Source organism: Bombus vosnesenskii, unplaced genomic scaffold (assembly GCF_011952255.1).
Source record: "Bombus vosnesenskii isolate JDL3184/JDL3185 unplaced genomic scaffold, Bvos_JDL3184-5_v1.1 scf7180000013277, whole genome shotgun sequence".
Taxonomy (NCBI): domain Eukaryota; kingdom Metazoa; phylum Arthropoda; class Insecta; order Hymenoptera; family Apidae; genus Bombus; species Bombus vosnesenskii.
The window spans coordinates 31,036-56,307 of record NW_022882935.1 but is presented as its reverse complement, the minus strand read 5'-3'; the positions used below and the strand labels follow the sequence as shown (position 1 = coordinate 56,307).

Sequence of the window (25,272 nt, the reverse complement as noted above, 5' to 3'; positions counted from 1 at the left end):
TCTAAGCTCGAGGAACATGTGACGCCGCTTATCGATCCCATTTACGGGCGTCGGTCGACTTCCAATGTCGAGTAAAGAAGATCGACCTTCGAAAGTGGATAACGAGGACACCATGTTTCGCGAACGATAACCAAAGAAAGCGGAAATCTGGCGAAACGCGAAAAGTTGCGAATGACACTTGGACGAACGCGACCACGATCACGACACGAGACTCGATCATACTCCATTTTTCGCAGACATCATCGCTACTTGATACTTCGTTACCAGTTCGTTCTCCCTGTCTCGTTACCTGTAACCACCAACCAATTTAGCAGCAGTGTAGGCAAGCGCAATTTAAAGCGCGTCGACGAGCGTACCACGGCTTTCTTACCTCTGCCAAGTTTCGCGTTTCACGCTACGGAACACAGACTAGCGATAAAAAGTTTCCCTCTACCACGTGTGTAACATCGAGGCACGTTCGTTTGTCTCCTTTACCACTTATATCTCACCATTATTGCCAGTTTTTACGTTGAACGCGATCGGAATTGTGCTAAATGGTGTGAGTCAGAGACGCGATCGTGCTATTCGACGGCAAGGTTAATACTTTCGATGTTTGGACATGACCCGCGGGAGACATCGAAGGGTAGAAACTGGTAAAAAACGAAAAGAAAGGAAAAAGGTAGCAACCTAGAGCCCGAGAGAAAAAGGCTTTCTAGAATCGTCGGAGATAGGAGGAAGTCGTGGCTAAGTTCCAAAGTGGACGAGCAAATCTAGTTATCAACCACTCAGGAGGTAAGGGGCCATCAAAGAACCGTTTAATGCGACCCCACGTAAATCAAGGGCGACCGCCCTTCTGCCGTCTCCGTGTTTCGTGGAACATCGAAATACTCTAAGGCCGAGAGTCTGTGCAAGGGAAGCCATTAATTGCGGTAAGACACTGCGCTTGTCCTTGAACTAAAATGGCGCTAAAGACCACCCACAATGTGCGTTCCCATCGATCAACTTTACCGAAGAAACTGCTACCGATTACACCCCAATTGCACCGTCGAAGGAACGGCCTAACTTATGTTGAGAAAGATCAATCGAGAGTAAACCAGATTGTAGGAAAGTTAGGTGATTTATCAGTGGAAAAGGAAAGAAGAGATAACACATAATATGTTTCCACGCTAACGAACAAGTCACAACTTCCATGGGCGATAAAATGATAAAGAACCAAGACATTTTTCCACGGACATTTTTAATCAACGGAACGGCCAGAGATTACGTGCGATTTAACGATTTCGATCGTTGAAATTACTTCGGTCCGTGTTCGAATCGGTAAATTCATTGGGGAGCAAGGACAGCGCAGTTAGCTGTGATAAAGTTGGTGCTGGTTAATTCCTTCTTGCGGCTGGCTCGTTCTCCATTGTCCTCTACAGCCGCGTTCCATGACGAGTGGCATCGTCGAACGCACCTCTAACTGCAATGAATCACTACGAAAGCGGAAATCTCGGCCGAGCGACCGTTTAAGCGCGTACAACGAAGTGCATCGATGCATTCCCATCTATTCTATCCTGATGTCTATACATCAGCCTGTGACAAAACGACGTGTTCTCGGTTCGTTTCAATCGTAATGTCGAATAAGCGCAAGAAAATCGCCTTCGAAGCGCTAAACAAATCGTTTTAATTCAACCTGCGCGCATCGAGCGAATCGAACGTAATGTCGTTTCATCTGTGCTTTACGATACGTTAATTTTTCTCCCGATATTCCTTGCTACAAATCAACCTTTCTCCAAACGATCGTGACGACATCTTTAGAGAGACATTGGACAAAATCCAAAGAAAAGCGCCACTGGAAAAATTCATCAAATTATATCGTCGAAGAAACTGTATTTAATTCACGATCGAACGTTGAGGAATACGCGAGTCCCAAAGTGTAGATAAAGAAGAGCACTGGTATATAAAATCCCTGAGGATCTGTCTCGGCAAACTCTCCCCTTCATCGGCTCTTAACAACGTATCTCCGAAAATGGCTCGCTTTTCAGGATGGATCATGCCCCTTCTCGGTCATCCTTGTCGGGAGTGCTCGTTAAATGTTCTCACTCAACGGGATACGACTTGATGCGAATGTAAAAGAATCGGCTCGCTCTATTTCCCAAACTCGTAGCGTCCTTAAGCCGCCTAATACCGTGTAAAATATAGCTAGCCTTCCCGCGGCTCCGACTAAAATATAGTCGTGTCTCTCCCCTTTACATTTCCCTCTAACGGCGGTTTTTCGCGGAATCCAATTCATTGGTTTCTCCTGCGTTAATGAAAACCATAAAAATGTTTCCTTCTTTTTACATCGGATGATCACGATCCAATTTTTACGATGCCTTTCCACCGACTCTCAGCTAAATATAATTTAACGAACGGTCGACATTTTACGCTCAGTTAAACAAGACGGGTGATCACTTTTTCGCGACTGTTTTTCGCTCGATATTCGTCGTTATACCATAGAAATAATCCTTCGCAGCAGACCGATCTATTATCGTCGACCCTTTGCCGATTTAATGGTCGTCCTCAAAGTAAATGGATATATTACACGAATCCGTGGGTGGATCTGAATAGGATATCATAAATCATCGACCATGAAAAAATGAGTTCCAGACAGGTTACAGTAGAGGTCGCGAAACATTTTCGAGAGATTTAAACGTAACAGAAAGTAAACTCGGGACTGGATTCCATGGAGACCTCGTTCTCCCCTTCTTATTCCATTCCATTCGAAGGAAAAGTGAAATAAAATCGCAATAAAGTTTGCTCGTTTGCCGCGCAATGAAAGCGAAATACCGAGTGCAAATTTATTTACATCTGTCATTAGGCTGTTAGCTCAATATTCAGTGAAACGTCGTTTGCACTGGCCGGCGATATAATTCCATCGCTTCAAGAATACAAACTATTTCTATTCGCGTGGAAATAGGTGCGATAAGTCGTCAAAGAAATAATCAAGTTGAAAATTGAAAAAAAATTATCCAGCAAAGAATTGAATTGACGTTACTTTCGCGTTATAAATTCATCATTTCTCTCGAATAAAGAAGCTTTTACATCGTCCCGGCTTCAAGCATAAAGAGAACTCTGTTTTTAGATATAGATTAATTTTATGTTATTTTATTTATATATGTATATATCGTGTATATATTTTTCATATTTATTTATTTACTTTGGAAACGATGCTACAGTATGCACGGTACTTATTCGATTTAGCATAAAGTCGGAAATTTGAACAAAAAATTTTCACGAAATCATGAAATCTAAAACGGAAAACGTAACGTTCAAAATCCAACGCGTATATAAAATCGGATTTCCACATTTTACTTTTGTTTTCGCAAAAGAAAAATAACAGTTATACTTTATATCAATGTTTCGAATTAAAAATGTCTTGTTTGCTTTCGTTTCATAAATATCTGCACGCGCCAGAATATATTTCTGTCTATGGTTTTACCATGGGAAAAGTTTGCAAATATTAATCGGCGGTGCAGTTGCAAGAAATAAATATCCAATTTGAACAAGGAGGGAAACTACACCATTTTACCGGGGCTTCGGGAACAGACCGACTAGGTCATTCAACTCTCAGGAACCGTGCAACGCTCTTCCTTATCTTGCCAATCTCTATGGAAAATTCGATGAACTACCCGTGGAGATGCTGATCATTATTGCGACCACGAATTCAGGCTATTGGCTTGAGACCTTCAAAAGTCCATTACACTTCTTTTTATAGAAACTTTTGAACAATTTTCACTAAAATTACCAGAATAAAATTTATACTCTACCCTAGAAAAATCTGTTTGACGAGTAATTTTTTAATCTTTCTGTGAAAACTTTTACATTTCCAAATGGAGGTAATTATACGTTTTCGGCTCTTAATATATTCTACGTTATAATTCACATTAAATAGAGCGATATCTTTTAAAATTATTCGTCCGAAATTACTCGAAAGATCAATAATAAATTTTAGGTATACGAAAGCTAAGCACGTACGATTGCAATATTTTTTCGCGGTAGACACCTAAGAAAGGCTTTCTTCTTACCCTTCTCGATACCTCTCGATATCTGACATCATGGATAAAATCCACGCCCATTAGTTACGGATATATTTCTACGATCGTGCCGCAGAATGAAACTCTAATCACGTTCTCGTAGAAATCATCCTCGAGCTTTCGTTCTAAGTTCCCGGGAATACTGGTGGAAAATGTGCGAAAATTTGTACAGACTTCGTGACTCGCGGGGTTTCTTCGTACGCTAGCTACGAAAAATACGAAACGCCGGTGAAAATTCGACTGGTTTATTGGGAAGGGAACGCTAGTAGTTACGGAAGACGAGAGGTATGGAACCTGATAGTCAGAGGAAAATGGCAGTGGGTTCCAAGACAGACGAGTTCGTAGAACGTCAGGTTAGAACCACGATGTACACTAATATCGCGAATGGTCGAATATTTGCGTGTACCTTGGATTTCACGGCTCAGGTAAGTTCTGCGATGACGGAAGCCATTTACTCCATACGTAAACGATGTTCACGGTGGCTGAGACGTCGTGAAAGTTGGTGTTAGATATCGACGACGGCGAAAGCTTAAACTTGGAACAGATATCGCACCCTCTCGCTCGAAATTACTAGATTCGTGGTTTCGCAGTACGTTTGCCGCTCAGCGATTAGGTAGACTGGGTCGATAGAAATTCGTGGCATCCAGAACTGCGATGCGCAGTGACACCGTTACAGGTGTAACTATGTACATAACGCCGTGACGCTTACTTCTGAAAAGACTAAGAAATTGGAGGAGAGGAAACGCGAGAGGCGGGTTGATAAATAAGTCGTGAACGTCGTACAATAGCGGAGAATTGCGAAACCCTTTGAGAATGGCCCTTAATTTCTACAATGATTACAAGCAGCAGACGGAAGGTGACACAATCAAAAGATAATGAAGCGTGAAAATAGGAGAAGAAGACTCTTTGAATCTGTTGAAAAACTCGATCGATCGCACCGCGACTGGAATACTGGTATTTCCGTGCGAAAGCGGACAGTAGTTGGGGCGAGATTGCCACCGCTTTAGAGTTTCCTCCCCCTCCGAGAAAATAGTCGCCACGCAGACCTTTATTCCTTCCTTCTTTTCTGTCCCGCTTTTTATCGTTTCCTTCTTTCTTCACATCGAAGAAACGCGGCTCCGTCAATGGAGGGCTCGAAGCGCCATTCAAAAAAGAGCCAAGAACGGTCGTTGTTCGATGGCGAAGTCGTGACATTTTAGTGTCACGTACGATACCGTTCTCCACTCAGTCGTAGGTTCGGAATCAATCGTCAACTGCGATTTTTACGGTAGATGTGTCGTGTCGCGATGGATTTCCTGCTGTTGGTAAGTCTCATATAGAAAATATTCGTTCGTCCTTCGGACGAAAACGAGTTCGCTGTTCGCGTGGGCTGGCCGCAGATGATAGCCAGAATTTCATTCACAGCGCAACATAAATACACGAATGAAAATAACATCTTCGTCGTGAGCATGACATTCCTATGCGGTTGTATAGCGAGAAAGCCACTAATAATACTCGTTTCGAAATCGTACCTTATCCGGATCATCAATACGATTTATCGCGTACATCCCCAGAGTACGTTATTCACGGAAACCGTTTACGTACTTTTAATTGCCACGAAAATAGACGATCCATTTCTTCGAGTGGCGTTTAGCGATCGCTCAGAAACAAATACGCGGCTTTTATACCACGATTTTCAGTCAATAATTTCCTTCATATCGCGATCGGACGGGTATAAATTTTTACGCGGCGCACAAATGGCGATACGGACGAGATATTTTATTCACAAATACCAAGTATTTATGAGCGAACCGTAAACAACGCGCAAGTACTATCCTTTCCCTACATACGATGGACTTTTGGTTCACCGCTTGTCCGATCTCCGCTGTGTTATATGGTACAAAGCGTTCATCGAACCATTTGGAATTTAGAGATGATTTCATATATCCAGGTGCGTTCGTGCGTATCTCATTTTGACAAAGGAATCTTTGCTAGCTTGAAATAATTATACCTAAGAGGAACCAGAGAGTTGGAAACGCGTTAATTGTTCGACAGAGCGGCAGCAATCTCTCTACGATTCAGCAAGTGAAACGAAACGTGAGAACTATACGCACACAACCTACAGCCAAATACCGCGGAATTCCCCTCGTTGCGTTGCTAGAAAGATCAAGTGAATTCTAACGATCGATTCGCGGTAAATAATTCTTGGATAATCTTGGTACGTGCGAGGAAAGTAAAGTCACGTTTGCATGCCAACGACTTCATTACAGATCGCATCAGCGATCGACTGGGATTTATATACGAATAGCACAGTTCGATGCTAAGAAAGCGATCGGACAGGCTGATTTTGCAAATCGCACGTTCACGATGTCACCATACGCCCGAGATTCTGTCGCGTATAAAAGAACATCGATTTCGATTTATTGCGTGGAAAACGCGAGAACGATAGGTTCGCGACTCTAACGCTCGCCAGATAACTTGTCAGGTATTAAAGAACATATCCGACGAAGCAGAAGTTCCTAACCTTCTTCTTGAAAACGAAAAGCTTCGTCGGCGGAATCTTATGGGCCGCTTCTTTTAACGATCAATTCTTTCCAAGAATTTATGTCGCGATAAATGAGTTGCTTTTTGCCAGTAGATAAAAAGCACGTAGAAAGTACCGCGTTGTAAGTTAAACCGGGTACTTTACGGTATAAGACGAGTCAAAAAAGTTGCGCGACGAATACGAAGAATAACCTGGCCGATTGCCAGGTCGACTTTCGACGTTAACGACGTTAGAACATTCCTTCGTGTAAGCCGACCAAACGGCCAAACTCATGCATAACAATCCAAACAATGCGTGTGTGACATCGCTTCGTATTTAGGTGGCGGTTTTCCGTAAATAGCAAATTAAAAATATTATCCCGAAATATTATTAACAAAATCGGTTATCATACATAATTCTGCGAACAGATGACATGGTTTTATCTTCAGATTCTGCGAGAACTTCAGAAACCCTTTAAAACTGAAAACTCTACGACTTTCTGGTTAGACCCCACCTTGAGTACGCGAGCGTTATATGGTCGCCACGTCACACTAAATATGTTCGATTTATTGAAAGATCACAACATAAATTCGTAGGTTTTGTATCGCGTTCGCTAAACTGTCCCATTCACTCCACAGACTCAACATTCCAACACTTGAGTGAGAAAGAAGATTAGTTGACGTTTTATTTCTTTCCAAAATTATAAATAAGTTATTGTTAATAGACTGTCTGTCGCTCGTTCGATTAATTAATTTTAATACACGAACACGTCCTTCACACAACACTCCTGCTTCCCCTGTTGAATTATTTAACAACGATTTTACATTTATTGGTTTTATCGGAATAATATACCGAATAAATAAATCATCAGAATATGCAGCTATGCGAATATTAATTGATCTTTTCTCTGGATCAATCGATAAATACAGACGAGTGACTATGAGATCAAACTACTCTCAGAATACACTGTACTCACTTTTCTGCCTGTACTTTTATATCTGTATCTTGTTAGATTAATTCTCTTCTTCTCTTTACCCGGTTTGTAACGTTAATTAAATCCGTGCAAGAAAAATAAAACAGCTTACTTTCGCATTCTTCGATAAACAGTTTCTTTCATGATTACAAAAATCACTGAATTCGGAGAAACGTCTCTATATTCGCTGTTTTCACGGTTTCTAACGAGAACGTTACCCTTCTCTCGTTTCAGCTAAGGAAGGCATGCTGTTGAAGCTCGACTTTCGAGACGAATTCAAACTCGAGGGGAGTGCAGACTGTCGTTACGATTTTCTCGAGGTACGTGACGGCCAGCACGGCTACTCCAATCTCCTCGGTAACTTCTGTGGCAAGAATTTCCCCCCAGAGATCACGTCGAAGACGAGATATCTCTGGCTGCGATTCCACAGTGACGATAGCATCGAGGACAAGGGCTTCAAGGCCGTTTGGAGTATGATACCAAGACCAACCTATCGTAAGTCCACAGTATTTCGATCCATCTACCAGTCTGTCACGTTGTCACAGTAAGATTTTCTTATTAGAAACGAATCTATTCCAATCAAGAATCCGTTGAGATTATTCGCGAGATACGAAATTCCAGGTTGCAAATTATTTCGTAGCTTCTGCAAACATGGTACGCGTACATCACGTGCCGATAAGTCATGGTCTGTGTATAGTAATATTTTGCACCAGGAAAATATCGATTAGTTGCTTCCCGTTGATAAATTTTATTAAAGTTGGAGCGCGCGCGTATACAGAAAGAGAGAAACTAGCGAAATATCTGTATGTCAGGATAAAAATTGTTGCCCATTCATTGAAAACAAACGCGAGTGATGACCGGCGGTTCTCAGATTAGAATACTCGGTCGGACATTAGCCTCGACGACATCGGCGAACGTTGGGAAGCTTCCAATCCACCGGATTTCCCGCTCCAACTACGACCTCTGTGCAGAATTTTTTTTATCTTGACTAGTAATAAATTCTACGTCCGAAAAACTAGTGCTCGAAGCTGACTGAAAATAATTTCAACGTAATTTCTGTTACTGTACCGAAACACTGTCAATATTTGAGTACTGCTCCAGTAATCCATAAAATGTTACAGTTGGAGCCGAGTTTCATGTTGAAAATTTCAGAATAAATTGTTCATACAAAGCGATACATCTGCTGCAATTTTGCATTTTCACGTAGTTTTACAAATCAGTTTTACGGCAATGTTAATTCAATACTTCGTAAGTACTTATACGCGTTGCAGTCTCCCTCGCAAAAGCTTCCCGTTTTGCTCTGCTCGAGTAGACCAGATTACCAGAAATACGGCTCCGATATTCATTCGCGTCTCATACAGCTCATTATTTCCGCGCATTTGCCCTGATCCGGAGCGATGAATGCCGTTTGAGTATTTGGTTGCTCTTAATACGCTCCAGAACGCATGGCTTTCGAAGCCACCGCGAATCAGTCTTAATGAGGGACAAACATTAAAACTCTGCTACTATGATAACGTCAAATTCAAACATCGACGGGAAAGGAAATTAATCAGAAGCCGAGGGGGGGGGGTGCATTTTTTCGCGCGTTTGATTCATTTCCTCTTGTTCATTGTGTTCCTCCGGCCGCGAATTTTATAATGCCAATTCGGCACGGGAAATCAATTATTTCTCGAACAATGGCTGGAGATTTTTTGTTGTTTCCCGCGGTCCACGTTTCCCGCTCTTTTTTCTTTTCTGTCCCTTTCTGACCCACGAACGCTGTTTGGCTCGTGGTGAATACGTTTTCTATTGGCTCTCGACATTGGCATCGAAGCTCGCGCTCGTAAATGAGCGAGTTGCATTATACGCGAGAAATGAAACGTACACGCGAATTAGTCGAGGCAAATAAACACCTGACGACGAGCCTGGGGAAAACGTAATACTGTAATAGGTGTGATTCACAGCGGGAGTGCCACCAGAACCGGAGCCGTGTGTCAAATACGTGAACGGCGTGCAGGCAATTATTAGCAGCGATGACGTGCAGGACAAGAAGATTGTCGCTGAGAAGGAAGGCATCCCCTTGGATTGCATGTGGAACATCACCGTCAATGAAGGATGGAAGGTAATTTCATCAATTTCGTCAATTTACGTCAACACCATTTCGCTAATATTTCACGAATTTCCCTCTGTCGATAATGCCTCGATAATCCTTTAAACTAGTTCATTAAAAAGAGAAAAAAAGTACGCAACAACAAAAAGGCAAACGTGCGATGCACCGTATATTTTGAATTGAATCTTCCAAAATACTTGATGACTTGTCCCTTTGCTATCAATCTACCTTTGATCCCTGTCTCACCACTATTTGGACGCCCATTCTTTTTGGTCAAACGAAATCACGTCTGGCAAAAAAATTCCGGTAATTGCGATGCCCGCTTTGCCTCATAAAATATACTGAGTAATTGGTGAAAATTTTTTGGGTTTTCTCGATCGTCATCAGAACAGAGATAGAGGGAAAAGGAAAGGACCCTTCACTGAGCTTTATCACAGGAACACGTACAACTTTCAGATTCAGCTGGTATTCTCGGATCCCTTCAAACTGCAACGACCAAACGAGTGCGACGCCAACTTCGTGGACATATTCAAAGAACGCACTGACATGTCCTCCAGAGAGAAGAATTTCTGCGGCAGCATCGCCGACACCGTCCTCATCGGGGCCAATACCGCCTTTGTCAGGTTTTACGCGGAGCCTAAAGCACTGAACAGCAGCTTCGAGGCCGTCATGACAGCGCTCAGAGACAGAGATCCGGGAGACAAACGTGAGTTCACAAACATCCTCGATTAATTGTTCACCGTTGTCTGCGACAGCTTTTATCTCCGCGTAATATCATTCACGATATTACTTCACCGAATACAATTGCCGTTTGAGATTCGTTAAAGGAATTGCGTATTCTACCTGACAAAATACCATCGCGCTCTTATTAAATGTTCGTATCGAATAGCTAACGAAAATTTTACTTTACAAACAAATCATGACATTACGGGACAGGATATTAGCCAATAATGTTAATTAACATGTAGCTGGGCATGTTTATATGTGTTTACGATAACGTAGTTATCATTGCGTTAAAATGTAATGAACGACAACGAGTAAAGCTTTCAAGCTTTATGCACAGCATATGAAAACTGTTTATTTCGATAAGGTGTATAAATATTTATTCGCTTGATAAGATTATTAATTAAATAGCGTGTCACGAATACCAGGAAATTACAGAAACTTATCAAATGTCGCGAACGATCTGTTAAGAGACGAAAGGAGATAACCCAATTACATTTTGTAACGACTTGTTGTATAATAATAGAACACACCTTAGTAACTGGTGTCTCACGGACCGTCAAGAACTAGGAAGTTTAATTTCTATTATAACGAATGCCGTGCGAATATCGCGAAGATCTTTGTTCACGGCACGCAAGCAATTCGGTGTTAAGTTTCATTAAATTTAACGCCGGGAATGCATTCGTACTCGGAAATGGACAGATACTGGCCTAATGGAAATCTATGAATTAACGTCGCCTCGCCTGCGTTTTATGACGAACATACGAACAATGAAAAATACTGGGAAGAAACGAAAGAGCAATTAGATGATTGCTCGACTAATCATCTATAAAATGAAAGGTTATAATTTCTCTGTTTGTCAACGATCATAAATTGGTAGATATTAACAATGCGGACATTCCATTAACCGAAGTGACTTGTTACCGATAGTTTACGTAACACGCTGATTACGGAAGAGGAATCGTTAATAGTAGACGAAATATCGATAATACACAGTAGAAAGTAGCAAATTGGGAGACGCGAATATCGATCTTACTCGACCGAAGTCGCGATTTGATTCTGACGAAGTCGATAAGAACGATGGAACGTTTCTTACGTTCGACTTTTTTTTTTTTTCTTGTACGTGGAGAAAACCTCGTGGACACTCCGCTGCTGCAGTAATCGCGTAACAGCAGAGTAGCGTCGTACTCCTACCAACTAAAACTCCAGGATGACCATCCTACGCGTGTCTTACGTTCGACCTACTCCTTCCAATTGATCAGACCTGTTCCTCTTGCTGCATGCTTCGAATAATTATTTTGCTACGGAGAACAAAATATTAAATTTTCGCTAAAATATCGCTAAAATTCCATAGAACGATGGATATCCTCGTTCGCAACACGGAAAAAGTGGAATCATGGAGACAATGCCTTTGCTTCTATTACTCATACGATATTTCACAATCAAAAGAAAACGATCACGAGCCGGAAGCCTCCTTTTGTTTAAGCGATGAACTGGTTCGATTTCGGGCCCAATCGAACACCCAGAACTGACGATTACAGCGATATCGATAATATATATATATATATATATATGTCGGATTATCATTAGGATTTAAAGCGCGTAACGATTCTTTGTTTGAGTTAGCCATCTTTTAACGAGACAGAGATTATATTTACGCGAATATACAAGATTTTACAAAATATTATGAGTATTGAGTTTAATGAATGATAAGATTAACGGACGTTAAGTTTAACCAATAATTAGATTAAAGAATAATAAATTTAACGAACAATAAGAGGTACGAATAATATGTTTTACGAATAATAAATTTAACGAATAATGAGATTAACGATTGATAGGTTTAACGAATAATGAATTTAATTAACACTATTAACAATGTTTCCGGGGTTCTAACGAATCCACGGTCAACGGGATAACTCTTTGCTATGCGTAGAATAATTTTAAACACAAAAATACGATTGCTGAGACACTCGGTAAATTGCTCGATGTATCACTTTCCAAGGCGATCACACGAATGAATATCCGATGAAAATCTTTTTCGCTGTACGACTGCATTTTTTGTTATATGCTCGCTGGAGACATCGAGAAGGTTCCAATCGTTGTTGCTAGGCAATTTCTGTCAAAAGTTTGTTGTATACTCTTTGGAAACATCGAGAAAGATCCAAACGCCGATACTAGGCAGTTTCTGTCTGGAGATTGATTCCTAATACAACGCGTGTCCCATTATATCAGCATCTCTAAAGTACAATTCTATGTGATTTCTAGAGAGAACAATACAACCGATCCACACCTTCGTCAGGCAAAACGTTTATCCCGTGACCGTGGCTACGTTCGGCGACCAGTTGTCACCTCGAACCCACTTTCGCTTTCACAAATGTCAAACAATTACAAATGACAATTGCTTAATTACAGTTATGATAAAATCTAGGCTAAAGCATTAAAAGGCTTCCTCAAAATTGCAAAGGGAAGGCTCCGGTTTTCCTTTCATCTCCGACATATATATATATCGAAAATATATAATCGTCTTAACCAGTTCATATCACAGAGAATAATCGCTCGCGAACGGATCCCACTTCTAAATTAATGGTGGTAGACTTGGCTGAATGGCAAATGGAGTAAGCCGCTGCGGTGCAGATACACGTACGAAATTTCCCGTTCTATCTCGGCACGAGAAGAATCTCAGCCTCTCTACACCTGCCACACTTGCAGAACTAATATCTTACGAGCGACTTGCCCGCGGACTCGAGCAAAATTCACTTATTCCCCTATCTCTCGTACGATAAGATTTCAAATGAAAATTTTCTTGTACGGCTCTTCGTTCGCAGTACAAACGCGAGATTATAAGAACAATAGATTAACAAGTCGCCAACGTTGATACTTAAAAATTTGATTCTATTTTCCTTCGCATTTTTCTTTTCCCTATTTAACAAAGTCACTCTCGTGTTCGTGCTGCTTTAATATCGCGGAAGAGTTAGTAGTAAAATCAAGCAATTACCTTTCTAATTTTACATTTAACGCGACTGTTCTATGAGAAGTTTAAATCTAATCAGAATATATAACAACGTTATGTTCTCGTTAATTTGTTGCAGCTTGCCTCGATAATGAGTTTTATTGCGAGGATGCAACATGCATCGCCGCTGAATTGCAGTGCAATGGGAGAATCAATTGTCGTTTCCGATGGGACGAAGAAGATCAATCTTGCAACGTGAGTGAGCGAAATTTATATTCGGGAGGACAATTTCTATGCTAATCCTTCTGAAGCCCTTAAATATTTCCTGATAGCCAAATCTGGATCATTTCTACTTTGTATTCCTTGTTCTGAGTTATCCTTTCTGTCTCACCTCCTGGTACTCTTTGTCTTCTCAAAACGGCATCGTTTATGCAAGCACAGTGAACGCTTTCCGCGTTATCAGCTAGCGAACAAGTATCGTGGAAAAGTTGACTGCAGTTTTGTTTTATGTATGTCAACGTAAAATAGGGAACTTCAAAGATCTCGAGCAACTTTAGGGAACCATAGCGAAAGGACGGTAAAATGGGACTTTAATAAGATCTCTTCGTCATTATAACTGTTGTGACTAGCAGACCCATTCGGAAGCATTTCTATTGTGTCACTGTAAGCCAGACTACTTCAGCGAGAGCTCGCAGTACTCGAGCGCTGTCACGAGGAAAATTCTTCGGCTTTACGTACAATATAAAGCGCTATTAAAACAAACGGATAATTATCGTAATCTATAAGCAATGTAATACGGTTTAAAGAGATTTGGAGATGATCGTTGTAAGGATGGCCACATTATCCGGTTCACTGTAGATGTATGATATACTGTGCCGCAAGAATGGCACGTTGTCTAGACATAATCGCTTTTCTCTCTTTTGCTCTGCTTCCGTTTGTTCCAGGAGGTTGATTACATTATTCGACGAAAGTTCAGTACTTCTGTTTAAAGACCCTGCCTCACACATATCGAGTACGTACATCAATACCTCACACACGCTAGGAAGTAAGGCCATCGTATCCCCGTTAAAAGCCTATAAAGTGCAGCGAAACGTTGGCCATTTCCTGATTAACATAAAAAGAACAACAAGGAATCGTAGGCAATTAAACCGAACAGAGTTATGGAAATTTCCACGTGTTGATTAGTATTTCGGGAACTATCGATTAAGCTAGCCGTAGCAGTGTAATAAACTCCGGGAATCCGGTATATACGACTCCGACAAAGACTTAATATCCTTTCGTCTTTTCATTTCCCGCCTCTCTGTCCGGGTTCTCGCCGGTTAATTAATTTATTCAAAGCTGCATTTGCCAAGCTGAGACAATCGTTTCGTTTTCCTGACCTTCGACTCGCGTCCACTACTGAGGCCGTAATTTCACTATGCTCCAATGCTGCGTATCGTTGGTCTTTTCCAAGGGAGAACGCTTGCGATTTCGGGGCGGAAATTGTATGCACTTTTGACAAATTACCCGAACATGCTACCTTTGAAACGATGCCACGATGCCATCGATGAATCGATGGATATTAATCTAACAGCAAATAATGGCAGCGATATGCTATCATTCGATCGCATGCTTGTTTCTACGTGAGCGTCTCTGTTTGACGTTATTCGGCAAACTAGGATCGATGTGCTACGAGTGCACCCTTAATCGGTACGTAAGAGACATCGATTCGTCCTTGTTTCGAGTGTGCTAGCACATCGTCTCATGAATCATGACGCCTCCCGATCGTTGCTGTCCGATAATCTGATTAACGTTCCAATTCGTATTTCCATAAGAAACGGGAACGATCGCTTCCAACGAACAACGTTCATCCAATAAACCTCGGATTTTATGTCTTCTTAGGATAGTAGAAAAAACACAATCGTCGATCGAGTAGCTCGTTAAGATCAAATCGGAAAAACAGAGTAGTTGGACTATCCCCTTAAACGAAACCCTTCTTTTCCTCCAAGTGAAAAGTTAAGATTAAAAGGAGTAGCCGCAAATAGAGTCCCGATCCGACAGGTTCTCCGACAGGTAAGGCAAAAAGGAAGCTCCCACTTAAACCGCAAAAACGTGACTCCTTTTGAGGTCACTTGTTCCGTAATATTCATCCGTAAGGTCGTGAACTTCTTGTCCCTGGGCGGCGAGCCACGCTAAAAAGGTTATCCCATTGAAAGATGGTCGTTCTTGGATTCCTTTGTACTCGTGCGATTTATTGGGAACGCGGTGCACACAAAGCTTTTCCTCCTGTTTCACTGTAGCGCACGAACAACGTCCCGGGAATCCATTTCTATTTTCCCGGAAACTTGACGAGCGTGAAAAGCCACGATATAAACAACTCTCGCTCTCCCAGACCTGTGAAACATACTGCCTCCATTCTGCTACCCATTTTTTAGATGGTATGTGGCTCGCATCCGCGATGCAAATGTTTTTAATGCAACGGCCGTTTTTGACGTACCTTTTCTCTTTCTCGTTCACTACCACCATCGCCCAAACGCATTTAACGATTTTCAAAACACTGGCAACAACCAGCTATCGAATAACCACACCGCTTGCTCTACTATTTCTCATTCCGTGCTGGCAAGATTGCCACAATAGGAGAAAGCACATTGAATTCTCGGATCACTGAATGCGGTGTATCGTATCGCGCAAGAACCTCTCTATACCGTATCGATAACTCTATCAAGTTTCCAGCGTGTACGTTCTACATGAATTCATCTGGGCTGTCGTATGAAATCGACATTACGGCTGTGTCCTTTCCAATGTTCCTTCGGCTTCGTATTCCGGCCACCTGACAGCAAGCCAGACCGTGACGGAGTAATGTAAAAAATGATCCCAACTCCGTTTCTCTTTCGAGCAGTTTGTTTAATGTTTTCTGCCGGTATACAGAGAATTACACGAACGACCGAGGTATTTTTTACTGGGATTACTCAAACAGCAGAAACTCGGAGACAGATGGCCAGCTATAATATTTTTCAGAACCGTATAAAAGGATATCGAAATTGCGCTTGGACATGACACGAAGGAGCACGATAAATGTAGAAAATTAAACTCGGACCTTTAGGAAGGTACGAAAGGGAACGTCCGTAATTCCGTAATTACCGGCAAATTATTTAAAGAGTCTAGTGTCCGACTCAAGTACAGAATCGATAAAATTATTATTACCGGCGTTTGCGAACTAGTTTGAACCACTGAGATTGTTGTTCGCTACTTCCCTTATTTCTGTCCCGAGGCCTTCTACTATCTGTCCCTTTTACTATACCTAGTCGTGTCTCATGACTGCAATAAAGCACAGCGAGATTGTACGACGCGATAGTAGACCCGTTCGCATGGGAAAACAACCACGAAATTGACGGCACGAATAGAATGCACAACGAAATCGTGGCGAATACACGATGGTAACCATCCTATCCAATTTTATTTCCCTCTAATGGAAAGTGCATCCCTACACCACTTACTTCGTTTAGCGCTTGCTGGTAAATACTAATGGGAAGCAGACTCTATGAAAAAAAAGAGATACCATAGGGAAACTGTCGAAACGTCCGATGCAATGTTTCCTTGAACGTTATTAAACTATGCATACGATTACATAAACCTAAAAGTTTTGAACAACAATGAAATTATGTATCATCGTCCCGAGCTAAAAAGTATAGCTCGACGATAGATATTGGAATCTCGATTAACTTCCATTCAAGTATCAATCTTCGTAATTCAATCGTACGATTCAAATGAAATAAATCGTATTTGATTGTTCCTCGATCGACCAGATCGCGCTTTCATTTATATCCATCGTCGCTCTTCTTCTAAAGATATCGATTTCACAGCGACACCGGGTGTCAAGATATTCTATAATAATTACCGCCGCAAGAATGTTCTTTAATTATTATTCCTTCCCGTGATGCCAACCCTAGCCTTGCGATAACATAACACGGTAATCGAGAACATAACAGAATCCTTAACATATATTCGTTACTTCCTCGCTAATGAGAAGTTCTTCAGTGTTTTTTACCTCGCGACTAATTATTTCTTTCCTCGAGCGAAAAAAGCGGATCCTCACCGGACTATCATTAATTTCAACGCGGCAAGGTGTGAATCTGACTCCACAGTGATCCGGGTCAAGGAATAAATGAACCTGTGCATAACTCCGCGAGGATTCTCAGTTGTCATTAAGAAAAATTCAGTAGGATAAAGTTGCGATCGGCAAGATCCTTTGTCAACGAGGATGCGTTCGTACGTCGCCGAGTATTAATTACGTAACTGATAGAAATAATCTCGCGCGTGTCACAGCGGAAGACTTTTAAATTTTATAAGATTATCCGATAATGATATAGAAGATCACCAGCGTTGATCAAGTTTGCAAACAACATCTTTTTTGCAGAAGGCAAATACTTTCCACCATGTGAACGCAGAGAAAGATGACGTTTACTTGGAAATTCGGTAAAGCGAGTACCGCTTGAATAATTAGAAATGAAAAAGATCCGAGTAAACAGCAAAATCATCTTAAAGCGAAAAAAAGTTTGGAGACAAGCGAAGAGCCTAAGTTAAAGCGAAATAATCACGATGGGGAGAAAATAAAAGTTTCAATAAATCAATGATCTTAATATCGTTATTTTAACTATTGAAGAAAACAAGAGTAGAAGAAGAAAACAGTGTGAATGGCAAAAAACGTTACCTACAAAAAACTCTTCATTATACTCGATATGACGTCCAGTAGCGTAAAGCCGAATAAATATCAATACGATCGAAAATATTGGAGTTTCGCTTGCAGGCCGGGATAAATCCCTGTTCGATAGAGGAGGAAAGCATCAAAAGTATCTCTTGTCGCGAATGCAGTAGCCGTTCGAAATGTATTTTTGCACAGACTTTTGCAAACACGTAAACCGTCCGTTGGAGTGTACTCGGCCATATAAGCATAACAATAAACCTCTCGGGCTTACGGAAGCAGAAAGAGGCATTTTCAACCCCTCAACTAGAATTTCTCGTTCTCCCTTGGCCATCTCTTCTTCTCTCCCCCTCCACTTGGTTGCACTAACATTGGTTCCAGCTTTCTCCGAGGAATGTTAGAGGATCTAATGCTCAGAAATCTCATTCGGTAGACATTCAGAAATGCTCCACAGGCATCTCCGTGAAAAACAGGAGCACGATAACTCCGTCTATTTTGTTAATGGCGCCGGCTTTTCACAAAATGTGATCATTATGAGCGTTGTTCTTATTATTCTTATCTCGGCCACGTATGCTCGTGCTTTAGCGATCCACTTGGACGTGAAAAAAATCAGGACGCATTACCAACGAAAACAAGATCATCACATTATCCTTTCAACTCGAGAATAACAGAACTGCGTTAATTCTAATCTAAGCTATTTTTATACGTATCAGGTACATTTCATCCTCTATTATACCACTTGAACACCGATTCTACCCTAGTAATCGTAAAACCGTAGTGGTCATTTTTATACGCGTTCGTAGAAGTTCTTGGCCAAACGAGAGGATTTCAAAATTAAGCCTCTGGCGAAATATGTTCGCCGTATCGGCTAAATTCCCACCATTTATAACTTCGCATGACACACAGATACAGCGATAGAGATAAGGCGAAAACGAGAAGAAAATGAAAATCGTAGTGTTTGGCGCTGTACAGCGATATAGGACCTTTATTTTCACGAGCCCGCGATGAAAGAATATTATTCTCGAATTTTCATTTGTACACGTACGAGAAGACGTGTCACACGTCATTCGACATTTTGACTATCTAATAGCGTGACTTTGCTGATGGCAAACGCGAGAAACAAGATATAGAAACGGTAAGAAAAGGACAAAACTCGGTTTATCATGTTACACGTAATATCCCGCATTGCATTACGGTAACTATTCTCAATGTGCATGTATTTAGTAATCAACCGACAAAATGCGCATGCATGATCTATGAAATATCTGTATACTCGAACAGATAATTGATCAGATACGATACATAGTTTCTTGTTAACAATATTTTTTATGAAATCTTCTCGAAATCAATTATTATTATATTATATCAAGAATATAGTTCATAATATGCTTCTGGTGAAATTCAATATCTTTGTTGGAAATCATAACCATTAATATCAACCATAACTTCCTAATGTAAGTAAGTTTCAAATTATTCAATGTAAACTAATTCGCATTACTTGAAGCGTCGTGGGTTCCAAATTGTTTACGATCTATCAAGAACTTCCCTACCTTATTTTTGCTTTACAGAAGAAGAAATCTCGATTGATCGACTCCCAGCACATCGTTATAATCCTCATCGTTTTCTCGCTGATTATGTTTGGCATGAGTTTCGCCTTCGTTTTCAACTGCGTGAGGAAACTGGTCCGGGATCATCGAATCATTCGGGTAAGTGACATTCTTTTTATCGTACATCTCTGTAACCATGCCAATCTGTTAGAAAATAATTAAGGATATAAATATCTTCACTGATGTAAAGCAGTTTAGCATGGAATTCTTCCAGCACGATCTTAACGCTTGTACGTTTGAATTTCTCGCTATTTATATTTCGATCACGATCATGATACATATTCAGGCTGTTCGTGTTCTATGTCAAAATCCTCTCAGCGTTAGCTTCGACAACCGATTATACTTAAAATTGTTATTTTTATCCAAAGAACGTGACACGTTTGCCAATCTTCGAAGATGCATTATATTTTAAAGGCCGCATACAATATCGTGGACAATACAAGATGTACGTATCGACAAATCACGAAAGACTGGAGGTTCTTTGTGCATTATACACGATTCGCCTTGTTACACGTTCCTAGAATTTCAATTACATTTCGAACACAGCAGGATTTCGATTCGGTTCACGACCTGAACTTGTCACGTACGATCACACGTGTCTAACATTCACGCAACTCGGAAAAGATTGATGCGGCACAATACGAAATGAGTCCACGGTTCGTTTCATCCATTCACGAAGAATGGAAAACTGGAGTTTGAAAGGCCGAATTATAAATGCAGGGGAACAACACATTAATGAGAAAATGAAAACTAATTCTGAACGAACGATCAATTTGAAAATACGGTAATTGTTTATGGATAATTGTCAAGGTTCCGTAAAACTATAGTCATTAGTGATACAACTCTGCATAATTATAATTATCGAATATTTTGCAGCCGACCTTTTCATTTATTTCACCAAGTAAACTAAATACATACATCCAAATTTTCAAATATTACAATTTTCATATATTAAAAATTTTTAATATTAAAATCACCAGATATTCAAATTTTTAAACGTTCAAATTTACAAATAATCCAACTTTTTAATATTTTAAGTTTCAGTTTGAGATTTCCCCAATTCTCGAACCGTGATAGAGCGAAACGATGTTGTTCGAATACGGTATTGTACGGAGAATTCGCCAATTCTCGAACTACGTTAGATCGAATCTGCGGTGTAAGAGTACCGTGTTATACGGGAGATACCTGCATTGCTTATATTCGTGGTAAACCGATACTATTGATCGGTCGTTTCACTATCATGGAAAGTACGTTATTTGTAATATTAATCCAACATATGAGTTACCGAGACAGTGACTCTTCATTTTATTGAAAAAAAAACAAAAAAAAAATGGATGAAAAACCATTGAATAATTAAAATCAATGGCCATCTCTTGTAATATTAATCCCGCGAATCAAAAGTGGCATACGGTATCACGCTATAATATTCATTCAAAGCTAACAACTGATGTGTCATTTACAAAGCTTCTTGAAATTGAAACCTAGAATAATATTAACAACATTGTGTGAGAATGTGATATTGAAAGGTATCAAATGGATAATGTTTCGTATTGTCAATTGAAATATAGCGTATCATAAAATACACATGTTAATCCCCTGTTATTGATCGAATAAATAATGGTTATTTTGCAACTAAGGAGACAAAAATATTTGAATAAGATTGCTCTATTTCAATAGTACAAATACCATTAACAAGGAATGGTCACTAGAAACTTTTGACTAGCATACGCTATTTACGCTGCGATATTTAACCGACTAATTGGAAGAATTCGTTTGTCTTGTCCAGGAACACATTAGACAATCCAGAGAAAATCGATTAGACGAACTCGGACGAAAGACAACACCCTGTCCAATCTCGTCTTCCAGAACAGACATCAGGGACCGAGGAAGCGACTCGCCGAGCCTGGAAGTGATTCCCAGCAAAGAACTTTTACAGCCCACTACGCTAATACCACAGGACTATACGAAAGATCTCGTATTGGAGATGGCTTACAATACGAGGGACATGAATGACATCCATCAAAGTAACAATGTTAGTAATGCAACACAGGAACGTCTACAGGAAAACAACGAGGAACCAGAAATGCGCGACAATTCTTGTCAAACACGAGAAAGCCTTTTCGAGCCTCGAATCTCGGACAGTATAATACCCGTGGGTTTCACGACATTCGGCGTTCGTGGACCGGGCTCTCAAAACGGGACCAATCATCTTCATCATCACCGTCATCATCACCTCCACCATCATCAAAGTCCGACACAGTCGCGCCAAAGTGGTCAGTCTTCTCAGCACAGTATGCAGCAGTCTTCCGAGCACAGTTCTCAACAGCCAGGCTCTCAATGCTCTGGTTGTAGTCCAGCATCAAGAGGTCGGGACGGCAGTATGGGTATTTGTCCAAAACACAACCCAATCCCAGCTCCGCCCGGCTGGTCAACTCACGAATCTAGTTATCCGTTACCTCTGCATCAAGGCTCTTCTTACCCGGAACATCCGGATTACCCGTCGTATCAAAGGTTTCAAAGCCCGAAGCCAAGCAGAGAAAACAGTGTCTATCGCCAATCGCCGAAATTATTGAGGCAAGGAACGACTGGTTCCGGAGAGAGATACGGCAGTTCTGTCTATGGATCTGGACACGGATCTAGTAATACATCGAGCACCCAACACTCCGGCACGCCCAAGTGTTCGCAACAAACGACATCTGACGCTAGGTACAGAGCAGAGGCGGTGATAGAGGTAGATCAGAGGCGACCTTTCAGTATAGAGAGCACAAAGAGCGCACCGGACGTGATCGCAACGCACTGACGCCGGGGTCCTGGGGATTGGGAGCCGTACAAGAGACGCCATCCCCGTCAAACAGTCGCTGATCTTCAGTTGCCTAGTCGGAACGATGGTAACAAAGTCACCGTAGCTACGCAGAGCTCCTTGGACGACGATGCTTCGACAAGTTCAACGATAGAGGCGAATTCGTCCTCCTGATCCACGCATACCGGCGCGATCGATCGGCCTGGTCAATTAGACCGTGCAATTTCGGGCGACTCTAATTTATCCCTGGACAAGACTACGCAGGATGTCCTACGAACTGCCGAAACACCGAGATCTCTTAGTACGGGAAAGCAAAACGACGTTCCGTTTCCGAGATCGGTGGAAATCGGCAAAATAAAAGAACCAGAGACTCGTCTGGGCAATATCGGTGAAATCGGCGGAATAGATCTAAACGATGCCTCCGTTTCGGAGTCTATAGAGACAAATACGAGGACATTGCGCGGTGATGTTGCGATCCTACAGTCGACTGGACGCGACGAGATGCAGTCAATGGATGGTGTTCCGGTTTCGAAAGTATCGTCAGCCAGGCTGGCTTTAAAACTGAACGATCTCCCGATCCTGAGACCCCCTGAGGCCTTCGGAGCTCCCATTTTCCGTTGCAAAACACCGACCCTAGCGTGGCAACACTGCGGTTGCCCATCGCATTCCCATTTACCGCCACGAAGATCCTCGGTCATCTGGAGTGCCTTGAAACACTACAGTCAGGAGCCCTTCTATCGAACCTGGCCTAACAGAACTAGCAGAAGGTTCGTTCGACCATCGAGGAGGACCGTGGGCACCCAGAGTTCATTGGATGGCTCGCGATCGTCTCTTAGCGCTCTCCGTTGTGTCGTCAGATCGATCGATATGACCGAAAGGTCGATGGATCTGGAGATCGGAGCTACAATACCATTCTAGGGTTTACTTTTAATTCGGGAGGAGTTATCTTCCGTATGTTGTATCGGTTGGATCACGGACCAAAGATTTTTGTAAGCGAGAAAACGGTCCACGCTCTATTATTGTTAATAATACGATACGAGTTTAAAATTGTTTTCTGTTATCGCTTAAATCGGATCAATCAATCGATGTTCGATAAAAAAAAAAACGCTGTTTAGTGATCGCGTTGTGTTGATCGCAAATTCTCGTTAACGTTACACTACGATCTTCACTGTTGCTATATTGATACGTTCCTTTCGTCGTAAATAATACTATATCGCGTTGAAACCAAAACACATTAGCGAAATGTATGCATTATGTTTTTCGAGGGCATACGTCTCTCGTCATATCGTATATTTGTGGTATATTAATGTTAATTGAGGCAAAAAACTTACTATACTTCCGATCCTTTCCACTGCATTCTCCTTCATTGCATTGCACCATTGGAAGCAGCAAGCGAAGGACACGTTGCGGACTACATATAATTTGTGATTCGAAACTCGTATTTGTCGAGTAAGTACGATGTTTTTTTCGCGAAGAAAATCGTGCCACACAGAATGCAAACATATCGAGACCGAGACACATTTCGTAATGGCGATATAACATCTACGATACTGGCATGCATATTACTATAGTTTTAATCGAACAACTTCAAAGTGATCACATAGTGTTTACACAGTTCAATAAAAATCAAAGTGAAGTGGTTAGAAAACCCGTTAAAGGGAGACGCAACATATTACGAGATGATTACGGGAAGTTACCTCGGCCAACGAGTAAGTAGATTTGTAATTAAAATATGTCACTCGCGCCTAATGAACGACGATATTCAAGTCGAACGTAGCCTAACCCTTTTTTACACGCGGTATAGATTTCGCGATTCGAATATCTAAGCGTACGGTTATGATACTACGATAGGCAAACTATTTTTCCACGGTGTTTCCACTAATAATCGAGCATCGAGCATGTTATACCCGCACTCGATCGGAAAAAAAGAATCGAAAGAATGCATTTATGAGTCGATAACGTGTTCCATTTCGAATATATCCGATTCGAATCGTCGATAGTTATCGATCAGAATGATCGATCGTCACGTTTGTAACGTACATACATATAAATTCGTCTCGATGAGTGAGTGAGAACGTTTGTTTGCCAATTTTCTGTAAAGTTTCTGTAAACTTCCCTAGAATCGCGTTATGGGGAATTTTGCTTTGTACGATAACATATTTGACATTTTCAGAAAATGCGATCGTGTACGCACGCATTTTATTGGCAATTGATTCGTTTCTTTTCGTTGTATGCTATTCGTTCGATCGTTTGAATGAGACAGGAATACATACAAGATTTCGTGAACAATTGAAATTTCAAGACCAGCGTGCATCAATCATCTAGCAACCAGGTAAATGATTAAATTAGTCAATTAAATGTTAAACGATCGTGCGAGGAAAAAGAAAGAGTAGTAGTGAAACTAAAAATGGAAGGAAAAGTGTGAACAACATGCGTGTTAACCGTAAGCATTGTAAGCAGATACGTTGTAAAGCTGTCAGGAACCTAACCTAACTTATTATTAGTAATCAAACAATTCTCGCTTCTGTACAGATTACGTATTGCCCGTTATCATTTAGGACAGAATGTACAGAGTGTACACATTTGTATATAAATGACACACGAAATGTCTGTTCAAATGATACGTCAGACAGATAATAAATATAGTACTTTTAAAATGGCCCAGACTTTCGATCTAATCGTATACGTTTCCTTATAAATTCTTTTTTTAACCAACTGCTTTCCCTTCCATTTGTTCCCCTCAATGTAATTTTCGTTTAATAAATTCTGGGAATTTTTCACAAAGGTAAGTCAATATTCTATCTAATAATAAATTCTCTAAGCATTGCTTGACTGTCTTGCTTCTTTAATTAATCTTGCAGCACTCGCCTATTCGCATCAAATTTAACGTTTTAATAGGGTTTTTCTTA

The 25,272-nt window shown here is 41.0% G+C and overlaps 1 protein-coding gene across 5 annotated transcripts in view; it reads left to right on the top strand.

Moving 5' to 3' along the window:
• Positions 1 to 25,020, top strand: part of LOC117231994 — a 79,529-nt gene extending 54,509 nt beyond the window's left edge. For 4 of the 5 annotated variants that reach the window (XM_033491056.1, XM_033491057.1, XM_033491054.1 and 1 more), the window contains 6 exons: positions 7,745 to 8,005; positions 9,454 to 9,611; positions 10,056 to 10,305; positions 13,415 to 13,530; positions 19,525 to 19,662; positions 21,350 to 22,363. In XM_033491056.1, the coding sequence (XP_033346947.1) occupies positions 7,745 to 8,005; positions 9,454 to 9,611; positions 10,056 to 10,305; positions 13,415 to 13,530; positions 19,525 to 19,662; positions 21,350 to 22,363 (1,937 nt within the window). Of the gene's footprint in view, positions 1 to 7,744; positions 8,006 to 9,453; positions 9,612 to 10,055; positions 10,306 to 13,414; positions 13,531 to 19,524; positions 19,663 to 21,349 lie in introns of all 5 variants that reach the window. The other variant, XM_033491058.1, reaches the window with a different exon arrangement.
• The last annotated feature ends 252 nt before the right edge of the window (positions 25,021 to 25,272 follow it).